Raw genomic sequence first — 23,288 nt, forward strand, 5'->3', positions numbered from 1 at the left:
TAATGCCGCCTAGCAATAGACATATGCTAGAAAATGTAGTTACTTGCACCTTTTTCCTGCTTTGGGAAGTAGCCCAGGGTCGAATGACAACGTTGATTTTGACGGTCATATTTTTTTTAATAAGGTGCTGTTTATTTCATCGTTTCATTACATTTCTGTACACTCCTTTAGCTCTGTACTGTAGTAGTTACCATCGGAACCATGTATAGAGAAGGTTATATACAGTATTTGGACATTGACATGTTTTGGATCCGTACTCCAGCATTTGAAATGATACAATGACTATGAGGTGAAAGTGCAGACTATCAGATTTAATTTGAGGGTAATTTCATCCATATTGGGTAAACCGCTCAGAAATTACAGCACTTTTTGTACATCGTCACCACATTACAGAGAACAAAAAGTATTTGGACAAATAATTGTGCCTCTTTCTCAATTATTATTTACGATTTATTCATTATTATCTGCATCCACGTTAAATGTAGAAGTGTTTAGAAACATTCACAAAAAAAGTGACTCCAAAATGACAATGCATGGTAAATAATGTCTTTCTATTGGGCACAATATAATCAAAAACACAACCAAAACAAACTGCAATTGCATCCAACAATTTGTAGTCACGGTGTGCTAAAAATATGGGACCAAATACTGTTGACTACTACTTTAAATGTATTTTCTAAATGGTTCACCCGATATGGATGAGCATACCCTCAAATTAAAGCAAACAGTCTGCACTTTAAAATCAGTCAAAACAGAAAATATGTGTCAGTCTCTCTTGTGAACATTTCTGAATTACAATATATACTGTGGAGCCAGTTTCCCCACCCCAGATTAAACCTAGTTCTGGAATAAAGTGCACTTTCAATGAAGATTCTCCATTGAGAATATTTTTAAAAATCTGGGACTACTGTTAGTCTAGGTCCGGGAAAGTCCAGGAACGACGTCACGTTTTAATGCAGTGTTCACATGCTAGTCGGAACTAAGAAACTCTGACATTTCAACTTGCTTAACGCAGCACCTGTATAACTACAAACAGTTAGTCGAATGATTCAGGGTTTCCTAGTTCCGACTAGCACGTGAATGCGGCATTAATTCTTTGTTCTTCACCACAAACAAAAACATGGCCGACAGCTTGGCTCAGACAGTTGCCAGAGGACACAGCTTGTTCTGTTGAAGAGGTCCGGCGACTAGTGTTGGCCAGGCACAACTTGGGACTGTAGATATGGAGGAAAACAGACCTCCTACCGTTCTTCCTTCCATGTCATTAGAGAGACCTAACAACCATCGCCACTCCAATAGTGGTGTGGTGTCTATGGATGGTGTCGGGGAGGTGGTGCAGTCTGTGTGGTGGTTGGTTGAAAGTAAGGCGAACGCCACATTAACCAAGACAAACCTTCACAACCACCATCCACGTCCCGTCTACAGACAAGGAAATGCCTCTTAGACAAAAACGATGACTGACACTCGGTGGGTGTGGACTCCTGCTGAGAAGCTCAAACTCATTTCTTTTTTACCCTTTCATTTTCCCCACACAAACTCCTCCTTTTATACATTTCTGTAACTCTGTCCTAAATCAAGTCTTTATTTCCCCACATGAATAGATAAACAAATTATCAAAGGTCAACTTGAAAATATTGTTATTGTCCATCAGGGTTGAACCCCCACGATACAAAGATGTTATTTTTCTCTAAGACGGTCAGGCCTGGAAATATTTTATTGTCCATCAGGCCTGAAGAACCACCGTTATATGTCATCACCACCGTTACGCCATGTAGATGAAGGTGTTGAGATCCGTCTCGTCCCGCTTGATGTACTTGTGCTCAATGAGCCACTCCATCTGCTCCTTGATCATCTTCTTTTGAGGTAGGAACATGTTTTTGAGGATCTCGACCAGCTCTGTCTGCAGCTGGGCGTTGGTGATCCGCTTGCGCATCTTCATGATTTGGATGATGGCCTCCTGGAAAGGGAGAGACCAGGAGAAGAAAGAGAGGGTGAATCTCAATTGTACTGTATTCCCTTGATACCTTGCATCCTCCGTCCTTGCTGCTTTCTCAAAATGCATTGTAGGAGAAGAGCCAAGGGGAGAAACCGCAGATCTTCTGCCTCAATGTGCTTTGAGAAAGAGACAAGGATGTGAAATCAAAATCTTATTTGCAATGACCTTTAAATGGGGAAGCCCTTATACAGTACCTGTGTTCTCAATATCCTGAGCTGGACGATTCCCTCGTTCTCCTCCTCCCTCATTCGCTCTGTGGTGAGCTGAAGCCGGCCAATTAGGTTAATCTTCCCCCTTTTTTGGACCTTGGAGTTTTTTCTGGACACACACACACACACACACACACACACACAACATTTAGAGGTGGTACTAGTGGGTCTTTTTTGTGCCACATACTAAACTCAGCAAAAAAAGAAACGTCCTCTCACTGTCAACTGTTTATTTTCAGCAAACTTAGCATATGTAAATATTTGTATGAACATAAGAAGGTTCAACAACAGACAAACTGAACAAGTTCCACAGACATGTGACTAACAGAAATGGAATAATGTGTCCCTGAACAAAGGGGGGGGATCAAAAGTAACAGTCAATGCAGCTGGTGGCCACACCAGATACTAAGTACTGCAGTGCATCTCCTCCTCATGGACTGCACCAGATTGCCAGTTCTTGCTGTGAGATGTTACCCCACTCTTGAAAGGCACCTGCAAGTTCCCGGACATATCAGGGGGGAATGGCCCTAGCCCTCACCCACCGATCCTACAGGTCCCAGACGTGCTCAATGGGATTGAGATCCGGGCTCTTCACTGGCCATGGCAGAACACTGACATTCCTGCCTTGCAGGAAATCATGTACAGAACGAGCAGTATGGCTGGTGGCATTGTCATGCTGGAGGGTCATGTCAGGATGAGCCTGCAGAAAGGGTACCACATGAGGGAGGAGGATGTCTTCCCTGTAACGCACAGCGTTGAGATTGCCTGCAATGAAAACAAGCTCAGTACAATGGTGCAGTGACACACCGCCTCAGACCATGACTCTCCACCTCCAAATCGATCCCACTCCAGAGTACAGGCCTCGGTGTAACGCTCATTCCTTCGACGATAAACGCGAATCCGACCATCACCCCATGTGAGACAAAACAGTGACTTGTCAGTGAAGAGCACTTTGTGCCAGTCCTGTCTGGTCCAGCGATGGTGGGTTCGTGCCCATAGGCGACTTTGTTGCCGGTGATGTCTGGTGAGGACCTGCCTTACAACAGGCCTACAAGCCCCCAGTCCAGCCTTTCTCAACCTATTGCGGACAGTCTGAGCACTGATGGAGGGATTGTGTGTTCCTGTTGTAACTCGGGCAGTTGTTGTTGCCATCCTGTACCTGTCCCACAGGTGTGATGTTTGGATGTACCGATCCTGTGCAGGTGTTGTTACACGTGTGTCTGCCACTGCGAGGACGATCAGCTGTCCATCCTGTAGCGCTGTCTTAGGCGTCTCACAGTACGGACATTGCAATTTATTGCCCTGGTCACATCTGCAGTCCTCATGCCTCCTTGCAGCATGCCTAAGGCACGTTCACGCAGATGAGCAGGGACCTTGGGCATCTTTCTTTTGGTGTTTTTCCAAGCCAGTAGAAAGGCCTCTTTAGTGTCCTAAGTTTTCATAACTGTGACCTTAGTTGCCTGCCATCTATAAGCGTCTTAACGACCGTTTTACAGGTGCATGTTCATTAATTGTTTATGGTTCATTGAACAAGCATGGGAAACAGTGTTTAAACCCTTTACAATGAAGATCTGTGAAGTTATTTGGATTTCTACGAATTAAAGGGACATTCTTTTTTTGCTGAGTTAGATGATACAGGACAACCTCCAAGTCTAGAACCTGTAAGATACAGTGCATTCAGGAAGTATTCACACCCCTTTACTTTTCCACATTGTTGAGTAACGGAATTTCAAAATGATTCAAATTAGATTGTGTGTCACTGGCCTACAGATAAACCCCAATAATGTCAAAGTGGAATTATGTATTTAGAAAAATGTGTTGAATCAATTAGTATTCATTTTGTTATGGCAAGCCTAAACTTCAGGAGTAAAAATGTGCTTAACAGGTCACATAATAAGTTGCATGGACTCACTGTGTGATTTTTCAATGACTACTTCATCTCTGTACCACACACATACAATGATCTGTTAAGTCCCTCAGTTGAGCAGTGAATTTCAAACAGATTCAACCACAAAGATCAGGGAGGTTTTCCAATGCCTCGCAAAGGGCACCTGTTCATAGATGGGTAAAAATAAAAAAGCAGACATTGAATATCCCTTTGAGCATGGTGAAGTTATTAAATCACACTTTGGATGGTGTATCAAAACACCTAGTCACTAGAATGATACAGGCATCCTTACTAACTCAGCTGCCAGAGAGGAAGGAAACCGCTCAGTGATTTCACCATGACACACACACACACACCTGTGCTTTATAAAAGGTGGCACAAGAAACGCTTAAAAGGCCTTATAATTTGTTAGATACTACTGCACTGTTGGAGCTAGGAAAACTAGCGTTCCCCTACACCCGCAATAACATATGCTAAATATGTGACCAATAACATTTTATGAGGCCAATGGTGACTAATGAGTGTGATAGAAAACGGAGGATGGATCAACATTGTAGTTAGTGCACAATTCTAACCTAAATCAAGAGTGAAAAGGAAGTCTATAGAAAACAAATATTCCAAAACATGCATCCTGTTTCCAATAAGTCACTGAAGTAAAACTGTAAAGAATATTCATATTTTCAAGCATGGTGGTGGCTGCATCATGTTATGGCAGGCTTGTCATCGGCAAGGACTAAGGAGTTTTTTTAGGATTAAAATAAACGGAATAGAGCTAAGCACAGGCAAAATCCTAGAAGAAAACCTGGTAGTCGGCTTTCCAAAAGACACTCAGACAAATTCACCCTTCAGCAGGACAATAACCTAAACCACAAGGCCAAATCTACACTGGAGTTGCTTACCAAGACAATATTGAATGCTCCTGAGTTTCCTAGTTACAGTTCTAACTTAAAATCGTCTGGAAAGTCTATGGCAAGTATTGAAAATGGCTGTCTAGCAATGATCAACAACCAAATTGACAGAGCTTGAAGCATTTAGAAAAACAATAATGTGCAAATATTGTACAATAAAGGTGTGCAAAGCTCTTAGACTTACCCAAAAAGACTCACAGCTGTAGTCGCTGCCAAAGATGATTCTAACAATTGACTCAGGGGTGTGAATACTTATGTAAATGAGATCTCTATTTAATTTGCAGTAAATGTACTAACATTTCAAAAAAATATTTTTAATTGAGCAATTATGGGGTATATTTAATCCATTTTGAATTCAGGATGTAACAACAAAATGTACAATAAGTCAACGAGTATGAATACTTCCTGAAGGCAATGTAAGTAAAGCTAGCCCAGAGAGCCAACTCTGTGGCGGTGGAGAGCCGGGTTGCAAACCCCATCTGGTCACACATTAGGGAACACTTACATTAGTGAAAACTCCTGATTGACATAGAAGAGGGTGCCCTCTGCAAAGTCTTTGGGCGAACCCACCACTGGGTCGTAGGACAACACCTGCCGCTTTAGCTTGGGGAACGCTACCAGGGACTGAAGGAAAAGGAGAGAGAGAGGGAGAAGAAAAAGGGAGAAAAAAGGAGAGTGATGGAAGGAAGGAGAGAAGGAGAGACTAGAGTAAACTTAAAATGAGTGGATATTTGTTTTGCAGCTGTGAGGAGCATAGAGATTGAGAGTTAACAGGGTTCCGCTTTAAATGAAGTGCACATTTTAAAGGCTTCATCTATGCTTTAAAAAGGATTCATAAATGTGGCATAACTACCTATTTCAAATGTGACAACCCACTGTCAAATATGACAAACCTGTGCTTTATAAAAGGGTGGAATAAGAACCGATTAAAGGCCTTATAAAATCATATCAAATTGAGGCTTCACAAAGCATTTATAACCCTGCCATGTATCTTGGTAGAGCATTGCAATGCCAGGATAGTGGGATCAATTCCCAGGACCACCCATCCGTAGAAATGTATTCACACATTACTGTAAGTTGCTTAGGATAAGTGTCTACTAAATTGTATATACTATATTACATTACTTTAAAACATTTCTACACTGAACAAAAATAAACATGAAACAAGATTTTACTGAGTTATAGTTCATAAGGAAATCAGTCAATTGAAATAAATTCATTTGGCCCTAATCTATGGATTTCACGTGTCTGTGAATATAGATATGCATCTGTTGCTTACAGATACCTTTTTTTTTTTTTAAAGTAGCGGATCAGAAAACCATTCAGTATCTGGTGTGACCACCATTTGCCTCATGCAGTGAAACATCTCCTTTGCATGGAGTCGGTCAGGCTGTTGATTGTGGCCTGTGGAATGTTGTCCCACTCCTCTTTAATGACTGTGCGAAGTGCCTTGCTATTGGCGGGAACACGCCGTCGTACATGTTGATCCAGAGCATCAAAAGCAAGCTACAGCAAAGATACTGAGATTTCAAAATGCTTAAAACCATGATTAGAGACTGTCAACAAATACAGCAAAGAGATGCTGTTTTTATGAGTTCAGCACTGTCATTACCTTGTATTCAACACTATTATAAGACATAAAATCAGTGTATATCCTATTTCCACTCAGCGCTACAAGTTCTGCAGCAGTAACGAATGTGTATCTATAGGCGTGTGTTATCATTAGTGGCTTGGGTCTTTAGAGGAATTTTTCATTTTATCTGTTCATAGGAACAACATGAATTTGTGCATGAGGCAGAAATAATGCGGTGCGACTCGAGTTGCCCCATCAGCTTGAAGACAGTGTCCCTTTTTAGTCAGTGGAGATATGGGAGAGCGGAGGGATGCTGAGAGGCGGACCCTCAGTCTGCTGCTCTCTCCCTCCGCAGAGACTGACCATCAGATGCAGATACCGTCAGTCCAGTAAAATAAAAAGCAAACTATTTAAAATGTATGCTCACTCAACTGTGCTTCACAAGTAATATAAACAACGAATCTATTACCGGTGTGATCATATAGCCTACCTGAAATGTGAAATATATATATATTTTTTAAGTGTCTCGAACAACAATGCATTAGTAGCAAAGCCAATATGCGGTGATAATGTATTGGGCACATATATTACTGTAGCAATGAGGTTTGTGCAGTAAGCTAACTCGCTATTGTTATTTTACTGCTGCTCTTTAATTATTTGTTACTTTAATTTATTTTTAGGCATTTCTCTTAACTGCATTGTTGGTTAGGGGCTTATGAGTAAGCATTTCACTGTAAGGTCTACTACACCTGTTGTATTCGGCGCATGTGACCAATTTAAAAACAAATAATTTTATTTTGTTATTAATGTTGCAAAGGCTTTTGTTTTTCAAGTCATGTTTAAAAAGAAATCTGGAGGTATATCAGCTTGTTTTCCCTGCTAACGCTATCTTTCATTTCCATTTACTATAGCAATTGTGATCGAATCAACACAATATTAGCCACTTTCAATGCAACATACCGAAACAAAGAACTATGTAAGAGATTTTGTTGTAGCCAGAACATATCAGAGTAGGATTCTATTGCATTGACACGCACTACTCAGTCCGTACTCTATACAGACCAGTGCGGCCTAAACAATCAGAGCTGCAGTAGGCCTATATCCAAATAGACCATTGCCATATATGGATGTGCCATTTACTTTTAACTGGACTGTGTTTACAACATGAGCGGTTGTGAGTAGATGCGCTTGTTTTGAGATAACCGCAAGAGCTCCATGTAGCCACGTGTGCACATTTTTTCATGTTCTTTGCTAGTTATTGAGCTACTAGCCCAATTATAGATACTTAGTAGTCAGCAATAGGTAAGTGATTGCTTCCTACAAGAGCACAAAATATGTAAATTTTCTAGAAAAGCAAATCAGGTAAAGAGCATTTTTTTGTGTATTTTGTGTTGTATTTTGAGACAAACTTCAATAAGCTAAGTAGCCAATAGGCAGAGGGTAGCATAATTTGTCTGATTCTCTGTAATAAATGGTATGAATAATATTGCATTTTATTTTGTAAAGTGGTTTCTTGCATCAAACACCACAACATTGTCGGTCACCTCTTTGTCTGAAGGACAAGATGATGAACCTGTTTATGTCAAGCCCTCCCTGTTTTATTTTCCCCCCAAAAGTCTCACAGAATGTAGGCCTACATTAAACACTACACATTGGCTGCAACTGTAGACTGAATGATAGAACAGCTATTTCCATGTGAAAATGTTACGGGATGCATTTATGGTAGGCCTATAATACACGGCTCAAAAAAATAAAGGGAACACTAAAATAACACATCCTAGATCTGAATGAATGAAATATTCTTATTAAATGCTTTTTTCTTTACATAGTTGAATGTGCTGACAACAAAATCACACAAAAATTATCACTGGAAATCAAATTTATCAACCCATGGAGGTCTGGATTTAAAGTCACACTCAAAATTAAAGTGGAAAACCACACTACAGGCTGATCCAACTTTGATGTAATGTCCTTAAAACAAGTCAAAATGAGGCTCAGTAGTGTGTGTGGCCTCCACGTGCCTGTATGACCTCCCGACAACGCCTGGGCATGCTCCTCATGAGGTGGCGGATGGTCTCCTGAGGAATCTCCTCCCAGACCTGGACTAAAGCATGGATGGAGCGAGACATGATGTCCCAGATGTGCTCAATTGGATTCAGGTCTGGGGAACGGGCGGGCCAGTCCATAGCATCAATGCCTTCTTCTTGCAGGAACTGCTGACACACTCCAGCCACATGAGGTTGTCTCGCATTAGGAGGAACCCAGGGCCAACCGCACCAGCATATGGTCTCACAAGGGGTCTGAGGATCTCATCTCGGTACCTAATGGCAGTCAGGCTACCTCTGGCGAGCACATGGAGGCCCCCCAAAGAAATGCCACCCCACACCATGACTGACCCACCGCCAAACCGGTCATGCTGGAGGATGTTTCAGGCAGCAGAATGTTCTCCACGGCGTCTCCAGACTCTGTCACGTGCTCAGTGTGAACCTGCTTTCATCTGTGAAGAGCACAGGGCGCCAGTGGCGAATTTGCCAATCTTGGTGTTCTCTGGCAAATGCCAAACGTCCTGCATGGTGTTGGGCTGTAAGCACAACCCCCACCTGTGGATGTCGGGCCCTCATACCACCCTCATGGAGTCTGTTTCTGACCGTTTGAGCAGACACATGCACATTTGTGGCCTGCTGGAGGTCATTTTGCAGGGCTCTGGCAGTGCTCCTCCTTGCACAAAGGCGGAGGTAGCGGTCCTGCTGCTGGGTTGTTGCCCTCCTACGGCCTCCTCCACGTCTCCTGATGTACTGGCCTGTCTCCTGGTCCATGCTCTGGACACTACGCTGACAGACACAGCAAACCTTCTTGCCACAGCTCGCATTGATGTGCCATCCTGGATGAGCTGCACTACCTGAGCCACTTGTGTGGGTTGTAGACTCCGTCTCATGCTACCACTAGAGTGAAAGCACCGCCAGCATTCAAAAGTGACCAAAACATCAGCAAGGAAGCATAGGAACTGAGAAGTGGTCTGTGGTTACCACCTGCAGAACCACTCCTTTATTGGGGGTGTCTTGCTAATTGCCTATAATTTCCACCTGTTGTCTATTCCATTTGCACAACAGCATGTGAAATGTATTGTCAATCAGTGTTGCTTCCTAAGTGGACAGTTTGATTTCACAGAAGTGTGATTGACTTGGAGTTACATTGTGTTGTTTCAGTGTTCCCTTTATTTTTTTGAGCAGTGTATGATCAAATGGCCACTTAAAACTAACTTATATCAAGTACAGCCTCAGAGTTCATAGCAAACGTGCGCTGGAAGTCGCACAGAATTTCAAGTTAGCGTTCAGCAGACCTGAAATTTGCTCAGTGCCTAAAAGAGAGGGAACATTGCTGCTGAGTATGCAGGCCATGGAAGAACTGGGACATTTTCAGCCGTGCATTATCATGCTTAAACATGAGGTAATGGCGGCGGATGAATGGCACGACAATGGGCCTCAGGATCTCATCACTATCTTTGTGCATTCAAATTGCCATTGATAAAATGCAATGGTGTTTGATGTCCATAGCCTATGCCTTCCCATACCATAACCTTACTGCCACCATGGGGCACTCCGTTCACATCAGCAAACCGCTCGCCCACATCGCCATACACGCAGTCTGCCCGGTACAGTTGAAACCAGAATGAATCCGTGAAAAACACATTTCTCCAGCTTGCCAGTGGCCATCGAAGGTGGGAATTTGCCAACATAAGTCGGTTACAACGCCGAACTGCAGTCAGGTCAAGACCCTGGTGAGGACGACGAGCACGCAGATGAGCTTCCCTGAGACGGTTTGTTACAGTTTGTGCAGAAATTCTTAGTTTGTGCAAAACCACAATTTCGTCAGCTGTCCAGGTGGCTGGTCTCAGACCATCCCCCAGGTGAAGAAGCCAGATGTGGAGGTCCTGGGCTGGTGTGGTTACACGTGGTCTGCGGTTGCGAGGCCAGTTAGACATACTGCCAAATTCTTGAAAACGTGGGAGGTGGCTTATGGTAGAGAAATAAACATGCAATTCTCTGGCAACAGCTCTGGTGGACATTCCTGCAGTCAGCATGCCAATTGCACACTCCCTCAAGACATCTGTGACATTGTGTTGTGTGACAAAACCACACATTTTAGAGTGGCCTTTTATTGTACCCAGCACAAGGTGCACCTGTGTAATGATCATGCGGTTTAATCAGCTTCTTAATATGCTACAACTGTCAGGTGGATGGATTATCTTGGCAAAGGACTAATGCTCAATAACAGGGATGTAAACAAATTTGTGCAAAACATTTTAGATTAGTAAGCTTTTTGTGCATAGGGAACATTTCTGGAATCTTTTATTTCAGCTCATGAAACCAACCAATAGGATGGCCTAACCGCTTTGGTGCATAGTCAATATTGGACCTGACCTCAACCTTCACCAAAACACTCTGAAGTGCAGTCATGCACTGCAAAAAACATAGTAGTTTGTTATTTTTTGCCTACTTTGGTTTCCCCCCCAAACTCCGTTTTCTCTGTTTAGTTTTTCCAAGTTTCGGATTTCCCACCTATTTCTTTTTTTATCAAACTAAATAATAAAACAATTTGAATTCTATGTTCACAAGAATGCTTAAACCACATCAGGGGATGATGACTTTTGAAGTCTGGGAAAAATGTTTGGGGTGTAGTTGCCCTTAATTCAGTGAGCATGCCCTCCACTGTTTGGTTGGCGGGTTTTCTGTAGTGCAGTAAGCCACATGATGATTATGTATTCCAAATACAGGGATTCGCATTGTGGCAGCCAATGGAATGTGTGGGGTAAAAGGCCAGCAACACGCTGTATTATTCAGAGCCCCGTGAAATTACACCATATACACATTCTACAGACCCTACTCAGTATTACATACAATACTTTTACAGCAGCACACAGAATAGTTATTGCTCTTCACAGGAGAGATGTTGCTTTCCGGTTTTGTGATGAAACAAACGTATTTGAATTTATTCCTCCACTGTGTGTATATCACGGTGGCGTATGAATGAATGGGTTATAGAGCAAACAATGCAAATATCACAAAATAGGAAGTAAAATAGTATCGTCTTGCCTTGCCCAGTAATTTTACCCACGCACCGCTGCTGGCGCTAAGCCAATATGGGACTTGTTTCAGCAAAGTAGGCGTACGTCGAAAGTCACTACTTCACAGGAGCGCCATTTGAAGGTAAAGTTGTATTTTTATTAAATTGCGTTTGTCAAAGATGCCTTCTGGAACATGTTAACTTTCATGTGCCTTAAAAACAAACGTGTATGCCATCTGTAAATACTAAAATTGTTAAATTACGAGCCTAGTTGGTTTAGCCATGGAAAAAGCCAGCAACCTTCCCGCTAACCATAATTGGCTGAGATAATGAGTGGGCTGGACATGTCGAGAGATGAGTTTGGATTGGTCTGCCATGTAGCACGCTTCGGTCTATAATATGAGCAGGTCAGTAGGTAATCCTTTCTAACGCTGCTTTTTTGAAAGATATCACGTAGTAGAACTGCATAAGTGTTGCTCTCCACTTTTATTTAACTTGGCAAGTCAGTCTTATTTACAATGACGGCCTACACCGGCCAAACCCGGACGAAGCTGGGCCAATTGTGTGCAGTCCTATGGGACTCCCAATCACGTCCGGTTGTGATACAGCCTGGATTTGAACCAGGGTGTCTGTAGTGACACCTCAAGCACTGGGATGCAGTGCCTTAGACTGCTGCACCACTCGGGAGTTTCTGGAGGATCGAGTGTTGAAATCAGTGGAATTAGAGTGTATGAGAGCTGGAGAAAATTCAGGCGTTTAATTGCAAATATGCAGCTAGAGTTAAACAGAACACACAGAAGTCTCCAGATTACATCTTCAAACTAAGGGCAACCATGGCATCTGTGACAGAGAGGGAGAAGTGTTCATCAATGTATAAGGGTAAGAATTTTTAGATATTAAACATTTCTAATTTTGTCAGAAAGTCAAGTTAAAGTGTACTGTTAGCTAGCTAACATTACGTGTGATCCGTGTAGTAATATTATTCGTATCTCAGAGCTATTTGCATTGCTAGTTATTTGCATTGCTAGTTATTTGCATTGCTAGTTATTTGCAGAGCTATTTGCATTGCTAGTTATAACGTTCGCAAAAAAAAAAAAAACATTACATTTTTGCCAGCAGCACAGTTGCAGTCACCATCGCTTTGGATAACATACAGCCTAACCAGCTCTGCTAGGGTGAGTAAAATGGTCAGATTGGTTCTCTCATTTGTCTGGAAGTAGCTAGCCAATGTTAGCCAGTTAGCTTGGGTGTTTGACTGCTGTTAGGTCAGAACGCTCGGATCAACTCTACTCCTCGGCCAGAGCGTCCAGTGTGCACTCTGAACGCTCAGAGCGAAGCGCTCTGAATTTACGAACGGACAGTCAGACAACGCCCAGAGCACACTATGGCACTCCAAATTATATTCAAACACGCTTAGTATAAGCCAGCCTTTAGTGTTGAAATATTTGATTATTTAGTACATAGCCTCACATGTGAATTCTTAAAGAGATGGGCAGGTCTAAAGATTAAGAGGGTGTGAACGATGTTGAATGGTTGTAGACAGAAGAGCTCTCCAGTAGTCATGAAAACATTCAAGGGCCATTTTCTCAAAAAAGTGAGGTTACAAGTTAATCAACTTTCAAAGCAAAATGACATTCCCATTGTTCCTCAACTGCACTTTATAAAATACCATTTTCTAGTTGAGTCTCTACTTTTATCCAATGTATGAAACACCATTTCAAATTTTGCAACATAAGACCGAATCAAGCCGGTTGGTAAACATATGTACTCCATATACAGTGATTCGCACTGGGGGTATTTGTGTGACCTTGGAACATGTTTTAAAACCCACATTTAATGCAAATGTCACTTAAAGATGAACAAATATGAATCATTGGTAATGTTTAGACAATTATTTTTCATATATCATGAATAAATACAGGTTGACACTTTACTATTACGTGGGGGACATTTATTTTCGAAATTCTTAGAAATTCCGTGACCCAGAATAACTTTTTTAGTGTTGTTGACGAGATGCTGATCATGTGATGATCAGTGCCCACTTGTGGTGCCACTGGACAGCGAAAAACACAACCTTTATTTATTGTAATTTGTAGTAGTTGAGTTAGCTACTGTACAGTACGCAATCTGTCATTATTTTAAATAAATAGCAGGCTCAGCGAATTAAAAATCCTCCTAGATACAGCCACATCTCCGTCACATTAGATTTTTAAGTGAAAGAGGAATATAAAAATACAAAATCGGATGGAGTTTCCCCTCTCCCCATTTAGAGTTTGTGTTGCAGCACAGTCTTATCCAGATGGTGTGACAAAGGCATTTCCTAACAGACCTGCTAACTTTGTTTGTAGTTATGTTTAAGGTTGGAACCAACATGCAGTATCTCCAGCAGGCAGAGGCGCAATAATTATTGTCTGCCAGCTCAGGGACAAGCTACACTATTCACAGCCCTGTGTAATGTTGAATGTAATTGCATTGCTGTACTTTGAAACTTAATGTATTTGTAGCTTTAAAAAAAATTACAAATAGGAAAAGTATGGCTTAAATATGTCTTTAATGTTTATTTGTTTTAGCTGTTAGTGATGTAAACTCAAATTATCACTAAGCCTTTATGTATGAGTTATGAATGACCAAAGGTGCCTCACTTCAAAGAAAGTATTGCAGGATACTACTTAAAATGTTATGCTGAGTTATGAAGGTTATCATGATCCACAGGTTACTGTAGGTATTTCAATGGGTTAATGGACCTGCAAAGCTTGCGTTTGAGTCAGAACCAAAATGTTTGAGTAATCTGACCTGAGACTAACTACAGCACCAGGTATTCCTCTTCTGTTCCCATGCTGGAGACGGGGCTTGATGACAACCCGATACGAATTGTAGCAACATTTTGCGGCTGATCTTTCAGCAAGGGAGTGGGTGAATGTGTCAAAGACATGGCTGGGCCCAATACCGCACGGTATGGCTCGTTTAGGTTGTGTGCACTGAGGAACATCTAACTTAGTTCCAGAAGAAAGCCACGTTCAAGTTCTTTAGGTTGTGGGCTTTCATCACGGTAAGTGTTTCTTGGTGTAATGTCGTCCCCAGGTATATTGCACACAACACATAAGCCTGGGATATCAACCATTCAAAGTTGGCCTTAGTGCGAGTGACCTGGGTAAAGTATGTCATTTTTTGACTGTGTTGTGACAGTCAAAATTATGGCTAAACCCTCCACATTTCCATCATTTGTATTTTAAACCTAACCAATAATGAAGACCCAAGTTTGATGTGTTGGTCCACCAGACCTCTGCACTTTAGAGCGTATGCCATCCATCAGCACAATATGCCCCCTCTTTATAAAGCACATTTATATCATATTTGACATATTGGGTTATGTCACATGGGTGATTATGTAAGTTATGCCACATGTATGAAGCATGACATACAGTTATAGCTTTGTAACACATATAGTGCTTATGAAGACTTCATAAGCTGAACGTCATTTAAAGCGGAACCGATAAGGTCAAACCATCACAGCTAGACATTTTAGAAAGTACTAATGGTTATGGTCACATGGAAACTGCAGGGAGGTTTCAGTGTTTGTAGCATATCAAATCAATAAAAAACAGGTTTTCCTGAAATCCCGGATGGAAGACACCCGGAATAGAGCAAGGATATGCCACCAATCCAGAAACCATCCTACTTGGATTTCGGGAAAACATGGTCATTTTGAAAATGTTACAGCAATCTTGCAACCCTAGTCCTTACGATAGATAACCCTTTGACATCCATCTACCCTTTGACACCGTGCATTACCCAGAGGGTGCGTCGGAGCTCGGCATCAGGCAGCTCCGTGGCCAGCTTAAGGTTTTCAAAGCTGATCCTCTCCCGAGGCCTCTGGTTCCAGGCAAACAGCACAGCCAGTTGGAATGTGGTCACCTCCAGGTCGTACTGGCCCACCTCATTCTTAAATGTGATCTGGATAGAATTACATAGGATCTCTATTAGAGGTCGACCGACTAGGATTTTTCAACGCCGATACCGATTATTGGAGGACCAAAAAAAAGCCTATCCCGATTAATCGGCCGATGTTTTTATATATATATATATATATATATATATATATATATATATATATATATATATATATATATATATATATATATATCGGTATGACAATTACAACAATACTGAATGAACACTTATTTTAACTTATATAATATAATACATCAATAAAATCAATTTAGTCTCAAATAATGAAACATGTTCAATTTGGTTTATATAATGCAGAACCAAAGTGTTGGAGAAGAAAGTAAAAGTGCAATATTTGCCATGTAAAAAAGCTAACGTTTAAGTTCCTTGCTCAGAACATATGGTAGTGGTTCCTTTTAACATGAGTCTTCAATATTCCCAGGTAAGAAGTTTTAGGTTGTAGTTATTATAGGACTATTTCTCTCTTTACCATTTGTATTTCATATACCTTTGATTATTGGATGTTCTTATAGGCACTACAGTATTGCTAGCCTAATCTCGGGAGTTGATTGGCTTGAAGTCATAAACAGCACAATGCTTGAAGCACAGCGAAGAGCTGCTGGCAAATGCAGGAAAGTGCTGTTTGAATGAATGCTTACGAGCCTGCTGCTGCCTACCACCGTTCAGTCAGACTGCTCTATCAAATCATAGACTTAATTATAATATAATAACTCACAGAAATACAAGCCGTAGGTCATTAATATGGTCAACTCCGGAAACTAGCATTTCGAAAACAAAACGTTTATTCTTTCAGTGAAATACGGAACCGTTCAGTATTTTATCTAATGCGTGGCATCCCTAAGTCTAAATATTGCACAAGCATCAATGTTATGTCATAATTATGTACAATTCTGGCAAATCCATTATGGTCTTTGTTAGGAAGAAATGGTCTTCACACAGCTCGCAACGAGCCAGGCAACCCAAACTGCTGCATATTTCCTGACTCTGCTTGCACAGAACGCAAGAGAAGTGACACAATTTCCCTCGTTAAAAGAAATTCATGTTAGCAGGCAATATTAAATATATAGGTTTAAAAATATATACTTGTGTATTGATTAAGAAAGGCATTGATGTTTACGGTTAGGTACACATTGGTGCACCGACAGTGCTTTATTTGCGAATGCGCTTGTTAAATCATCACCCGTTTGGCGAAGTAGGCTGTGATTCGATGATAAATTAACAGGCACCGCATCGATTATATGCAATGCAGGACAAGCTAGATAAACTAGTAATATCAACCATGTGTAGTTAACTAGTGATTATGTTAAGATTGATTGTTTTTTATAAGATAAGTTTAATGCTAGCTAGCAACTTACCTTGGCTCCTGGCTGCACTCAGGTAACAGGTAGTCAGCCTGCCACGCAGTCTCCTCGTGGAGTGCAATGTAATCAGCCATAATCGGTGTCCAAAAATGCCAGTTACCGATTGTTATGAAAACTTGAAAATCAGCCCTAATTAAAATCGGCCATTCCGATTAAACGGTCGACCTCTAAACTCTATGGTCTGGACAGAGAGGAGGCTGGAGGGGTGAAGGTGCAAGAGGCTGACCCACCTCCTAGGCACTCCTGTGTTTGTGTGTGTGTGTGTGGGGGGGTCGGGTGCTTTATACTCACAATGCCATTGGACATGAGGTGATGCCAGTGCAGTTTCCTGCCACTGTGGTTCTTCTTGTAAAAGTCCTCCACCTCAGGGATCAGGTCCTCCAGCTCGGTGGGCAGTGACACAAACACCTTCTCGGAGCTCCGCGACCACGCCCCCGCATTCAGGATCTTGATGTTGACAGAGTCCGCTGCACAAGAGGGCAAAGGGGATTACATTTCACACACACACACTAGTATAACTACTAATTCATTGTTTTATACAATATATTTGCCACATTTGATCAGTTTCTAGAACGAAAGATTCCCTGATCAAGATATGTCATTTTTCGATACGTTGATGAAAAGCCCATGTCCATTCCAGTTTTCTATTTAATTATATAATAAACACACTTTCAAGTACTTGAGCTGTGCTTTTTTGGGGGTACTGGTAGTGGAGCCAGTGGAATAGTGCAAACTCCAAGCAAAATTCAAAAAACATTAAGGACTGTATCAATAGTAGTTTTATTGCTTTTCACTAGGTCTCATCCAGCCACATACATTTTGGGGGTATAATGTTTGATGTACAGGTACACAGGTCTGATTCCTGCTTGAACTAGAAATACAAGACCTGCCAACCTCACCAGATGGATGGTCTGACATTCTTCTATAGAATTAGGGCAAGTCGTCCAGGTCCTGAGGTAGCAAAGCATCCCAAAACCGTCATCATCCTTGACTGTTGGTATGAGGTTCTTACTGTGGAATGCAGTGTTTGGTCTTCGCCAGGCATAATGGGACCCATGTCATCCAAAAGGTAGACTCAAATTTGCCAAAAAGCACCTGGATGATCATCAAGATTCTTGGAAGAATATTCTATAGACAGATAAGTCAAAAGTATAACTTTCTGGAGGACATTCATTTTGCTCTGTATCAGAGAATTCTAAAGGACAATGTCAGGCCATCGGTCTGTGAGCTGTAGCTGAAGTGAAGCATGCAGCAAGAATGATCCAAAATACACAATCAAGTCTACATGAAAATTGATAAAAAGCATGGCCTTGTCAAAGTCCAGACCTAATCTCAATTGAGTTGTGGCAGGACTTGAAACGAGCAGTTAATGCTTGAAAAACGAAAAATGTTGCCGAGTTACAACAGTTCTGCATGGAAGAGGGGGCCAAATTCCTCCACAGCAACATGAGCGTTCAACAACTACAGGAAATGTTTGGTTGGAGTCATTGCACCTAAAAGTAGCACAACCAGTTAGAGTGTAAGGGGGCAGGTACTTTTGAATGTGAAAGTTGTGTGATTGTGAGATATGGGATAAGCTGGAAGATTGATATTTGGATAATAAGAGGATGTAGCACAAATGCATAATAGGTTACTAGAGATAAAGTAACATAATATTGAGTATAATGGGTTATTATGATCATGAGAAGCATGAATAGAAACATCCACAACCTGCACCCCCAAACGTAGACATACTAAGTGGAGTAAAAGGTATTCTGTTCAGTGGTCCTTTGAACATGATTTTCTGTTAACTAAACTTAAGGCTACAATTTATTGTGCTCCCGATGGAGTTTAGACACCCCAAATGACGTTCTAAACTAATTTGTATACGCAAAATGGAGACGGCATGTTTCCCTGTTGTCTCAGATGCCAGACTTATTATGGGCGGAGCACGACTCAGGACTAAAACAGTGCCAATCCAGTTAATACATAATGATCCCTCCAAAGCTTTGCGTCTGAATCTTAAAAATACACATTTAATAAATATTGGAGCAGAAAGTGAATATCCATAGATATTTATTACCAGAGTAACTTCTGTAAAAAGGTATACTGAAAAGAAAATTGCCTTCCAATATGGAGAAAGTAATTTTTGTTTTAAACCTTGCAGTAGAGAGAAAAGCAGAAGATTGATCCATGTGTATTAGGAGCAGTGATTGAGAATGTGTTTTTTCAGCTGGAAAGAGGATTTTATTGAAGGAAACAGATTGAGATTAGTGAAAGTAACAAAGTGAATGGTAATTGGCTTTCAGATAGCAATCCAATAATGCAATATTTTAGTAATTTGAAAGAGTAAGAGAGGAATTGAGCATTGGGACTGATGTTAGATTAGAGGCTGCTCACTCTTCCAAGGCCTGGTCCACTGCTCTCGTGTTTAAGTCATCTGTTGTTTGGATTAGAGATAACCTTCCTGTGGAACAATAGATAGCCGCCAGTACACACTGAACTCGAACAGGCTGTGAGACACACACACAGTGGGGAAATATGGGACAGTTCGTACAGAATTGTATGTCAAAAAGAGCACAATTACAAGAGAGTTGTTTACTTTAGAAGGTGCCCAATTCATCTATACAGGACACCGTATCATCAGATGTGTCTGAAGTATAATTCTGTACACGCATGGGTTTGAGACTTCCTGGCCAAGATGCAGTAAACTCGATGATTAAGAATTTTTAGGACTGATTAAAATGGAGCAGTGAAAAGAGTGTTTATTTTCTTTCTTCCAAGACCAATGGAATGTGCGCTACCAAGTTTTTTTCTTCTTCATGTTTATCAATGATTCTGTAGCTCTCCCTTTGAAAGGCTTCCTGAGGCAGGTGCCTAACTCGAACCCGGAACCAGCTGTTAACCTCTTGGGCAGGGGGCAGTATTTTCACCTCCGGATGAAAAGCGTGCCCAAATTAAACTGCCTGCTACTCAAGCCCATAAACTAGGATATGCATATAATTAGTAGATTTAGATTTTTTTTAAACTCTAAAGTTTCCAAAACTGTTAAAAATGTCTGAGTATAACAGAACTGATATGGAAGGCGAAAATCCAACCAGGAAGTACTATTATTTTGAAAGGCTGTTTCTCCATTGAAAGCCTATCCACCATTCAAAGACTTAGGACACAGTTCACGATCTCTATGGCTTCTTCTACATGTGGCCAGTCTTTAAGCATTGTTTCAGGCTTTTACGCTGAAAAATGAGGGAGATACAGCACTTTCAATCAGTGGCCAGTGGAAATTTCCAGACAATCAGCCATGCGCCTGATCGGGAACGCGCCTTTCTTGTTTCTCCTTTCCTATTGACGAAGCTTTTGTCCGGTTGAAATAGTATTGATTATTTATGACAAACAACCAGAGGATTGATTTTAAACATCATTTGGCATGTTTTTACTAACTTTTATTGTACTTTTTAAAAACTTTTCATCTGGACTTAGTGCCCGTGCATTTGGATTACTGGACAAAACGCGAACGTGTTGCCCAGCAACAGCCCCAAAACATCACTGCTCTAGAGGAGATCTGCATGGAGGAATGGGCCAAAATACCAGCAACAGTGTGTGAAAACCTTGTGAAGACTTACAGAAAACGTTTGACCTCTGTTATTGCCAACAAAGGGTATTTAAAAGTATTGAGAAACTTTTGTTATTGACCAAATACTTATTTTCCACCATCATTTGCAAATAAATTCAAAAGAAACCTACAATGTGAATTTCTGAATTATTTTTGTCATAGTTGAAGTGTACCTATGATGAAAATTACAGGCCTCATCTTTTTAAGTGGGAGAACTTGCACAATTGGTGGCTGACAATACTTTTTTGCCCAACTGTACATGCCAGCACCCACACAGAACCCACCTATTAATTAATATTTGTTAGTGGTTAATACTGTGTGGGGTCTTTTTATTTGGTTTTTCATGGGTTGGAAAGGATGTTGTACCCAATTAAACATTTCTATTGTCAGAGTTTTGGTTGCACACATGTCATTTCTATTGATTCAAAGAAATGTTCTGAAAAACCCAAGGTAAACCTGATAAGACAAAATGTTTGAAATGTCTAAAAATAATGGTTGAGGTACAGGAAAACAAACTCACTTAATAGGGCTGACTGACCTCTGTTCTGACCTCCGTCTTCCTGGTGAGGCCTGATCACCTTCACGAGGAAAACAGGATAATTTTTTTTTATGGGCTATGTAAAAACAAATAATTTAGAAGTTCATCAATAGTCTTATCCGAGTCGGACCACGAGAAGGACAGAGAGCTGACTAGTCTATTTTACCATTATCTTATGGGATTCATCAAGAGATAAATCCAAAATAATCTGATTTGGTACTTTAATTTAACAGGCAGCAGTTCTTTTTGGATGCATGAATCACGATGCGAGTCAAGTGTCCAAAAGGGGGAATTACCAGTCCCCTGGGGCCCTTCGGTAAATATGCAGTATGCGGTAAAAAAAATTATTCACATGCTTGCCTGTAAAAGAGAAAAAGAGATGTTGGTAATGGATGACATTTACTTCAAATGCATTGAAGTTTTCCCCACGTCGAGGGATATGTCTTGCTGTTGATTTTCCTTTCTTAATTTTTGTCCTACTTCAATAACAGATCTCACCAGATTGTCTGCTGGATGATCGGGATTTCTCCATAAGGCTTAGCCCTCTGACTCCCTGACCTGTAACGCCGCAGTGAGATCACCAAGATGATAGGGAAGTATAAGACAACTAACTGTGTGTTGTCATTCTAAACTAAACGGTTGTTCTGGTTTGTCCTCTCTCAAGGTTATGGTGAAGGTGACCACAGATGGGATCTAGATGCATGGAAAATAATTAGGCTGAGAACAGTGTGAACCTCAACATCCCCTTTAACCGGCTGAAAATGGCATTCAGTATGGTCCTTCACTTCTACCGTGAGACCTGAGTCCAAGCCAGCAACCTGTACACAGCAGCCGAAGCTATCAACTGCCTTCTTCTCATGCTTTTTCTCTCAGGAGTGCGACATGGGTCCATGTGGAGTGAGCATGGAAAGAGATCCAGTCCAAACTACACTTATGCTGCTGGTGTACTAGTAGGAAAATGGACAAAGACCATGACTGTAAAGGACAGTGGCGTTGATCAGGTGAGAGACATTATCAAGGGGCATCCACTTTGAACATGTGCCATTAAAAGGAATGAGATCCATGAAGAGAGGTGTTCAACCATGCCCGTAATTGATTTAGGCTTGTCCAAAATTGTTTATTTGGGGTATCAGGTTGATTGTGGAGGTCTGCACACTGCAAAATGTAGAGTAATTTATCTCAATGCATTCTTAGCCTAATCAGTCATTACCACAAGTGATGAGAAAAGTGAGGATCTTAAAATGAAAAAGTGATTGAACCTACATGAAGCACTGTCGTTATAAATGTGTTTTTCATAACATATCAATAATTATGGATTTAGAAAAGGCAAGGCCCCTAGAGACAGAGCTATGCCCTAAAAAACAAGACAGGATTGTAGCTTGGGCTAACCTCGCCCCAATCTCATTCTTATCAAGGTTGGTGTGAAACTGTTATAACAAGTGTTCTCTCGCTTCCCTGTGAAATTGTATTAACTTGCTGTAAGGGGATCTGTGCCTCTGGCTGATGAGATTTCAACAGCTATCATGTTTTCTGTTCCTCCAGAGGATGGTGAAACAGATGGCAACTCTGGATGAGCCCCCATTTCCCACTGTAGATAGGGACGATGAGTAATGATTGAAGGTTCTCTTTTAACAAGTTGAGGGTAAGGTCATCTAAACCTTTAACCTGTTTACATTATGTGGAACACTGCGCTGATGAGCAAGCACCAACCTTTTGAAGATCTTAGCAGAATTATGATAAACAAAAAGGTAAATGCAACCCGAATGTGGTAAGAAAAATTGAAACAATGGTTAACAGAGATTTATTCACCTCAATCTACAGATCCGCTGTGCATGCATGCACATTTTTGATACTCACTCCTACTTTATTAATGGAACCTTTCCTGTGATTATAGTATTACCATACTAACTGGATTGTACAACCCAGAATGAAGGGTTTGAAATTTCTTTTTTTTCTGTTCTAATTTCCCTTACTTTAGAGTGTAAAATATTTTGATATAGAAGCTCAAATCTAAATGCTTACATTAAAATGTAATGGTTATCACACACGAGAAGAGGATGGAATGTAATGGAACAGTTTGTTTGCGCTTTTCTTATAACACATTTCTGTGTTCTATTCATGTGCTGTTCTATAAAAAAGTATGTTTTCATGCAAGTGGCTGACTGTACAAATCCTCATTATCAGTAACTG

General features: G+C 41.0%; 1 protein-coding gene across 6 annotated transcripts in view; it reads right to left on the reverse strand.

Moving 5' to 3' along the window:
* Positions 1-290: 290 nt before the first annotated feature.
* LOC110537671 (cullin-5) overlaps positions 291-23,288 on the reverse strand; it is a 42,712-nt gene continuing 19,714 nt past the window's right edge. For 5 of the 6 annotated variants that reach the window (XM_021623889.2, XM_021623888.2, XM_021623887.2 and 2 more), the window contains exons 15-19: positions 17,260-17,435; positions 15,431-15,592; positions 5,507-5,625; positions 2,191-2,314; positions 291-1,957 (exon numbers count right to left, since the gene is read on the reverse strand). In XM_021623889.2, coding sequence (XP_021479564.2) covers positions 1,763-1,957; positions 2,191-2,314; positions 5,507-5,625; positions 15,431-15,592; positions 17,260-17,435 — 776 coding nt within the window. In that variant the 3' untranslated portion in view covers positions 291-1,762. Of the gene's footprint in view, positions 1,958-2,190; positions 2,315-5,506; positions 5,626-15,382; positions 15,593-17,259; positions 17,436-23,288 lie in introns of those variants that run through there. The other variant, XM_021623891.2, reaches the window with a different exon arrangement.

This window comes from Oncorhynchus mykiss, chromosome 12, assembly GCF_013265735.2.
Source record: "Oncorhynchus mykiss isolate Arlee chromosome 12, USDA_OmykA_1.1, whole genome shotgun sequence".
Taxonomy (NCBI): Eukaryota; Metazoa; Chordata; class Actinopteri; order Salmoniformes; family Salmonidae; genus Oncorhynchus; species Oncorhynchus mykiss.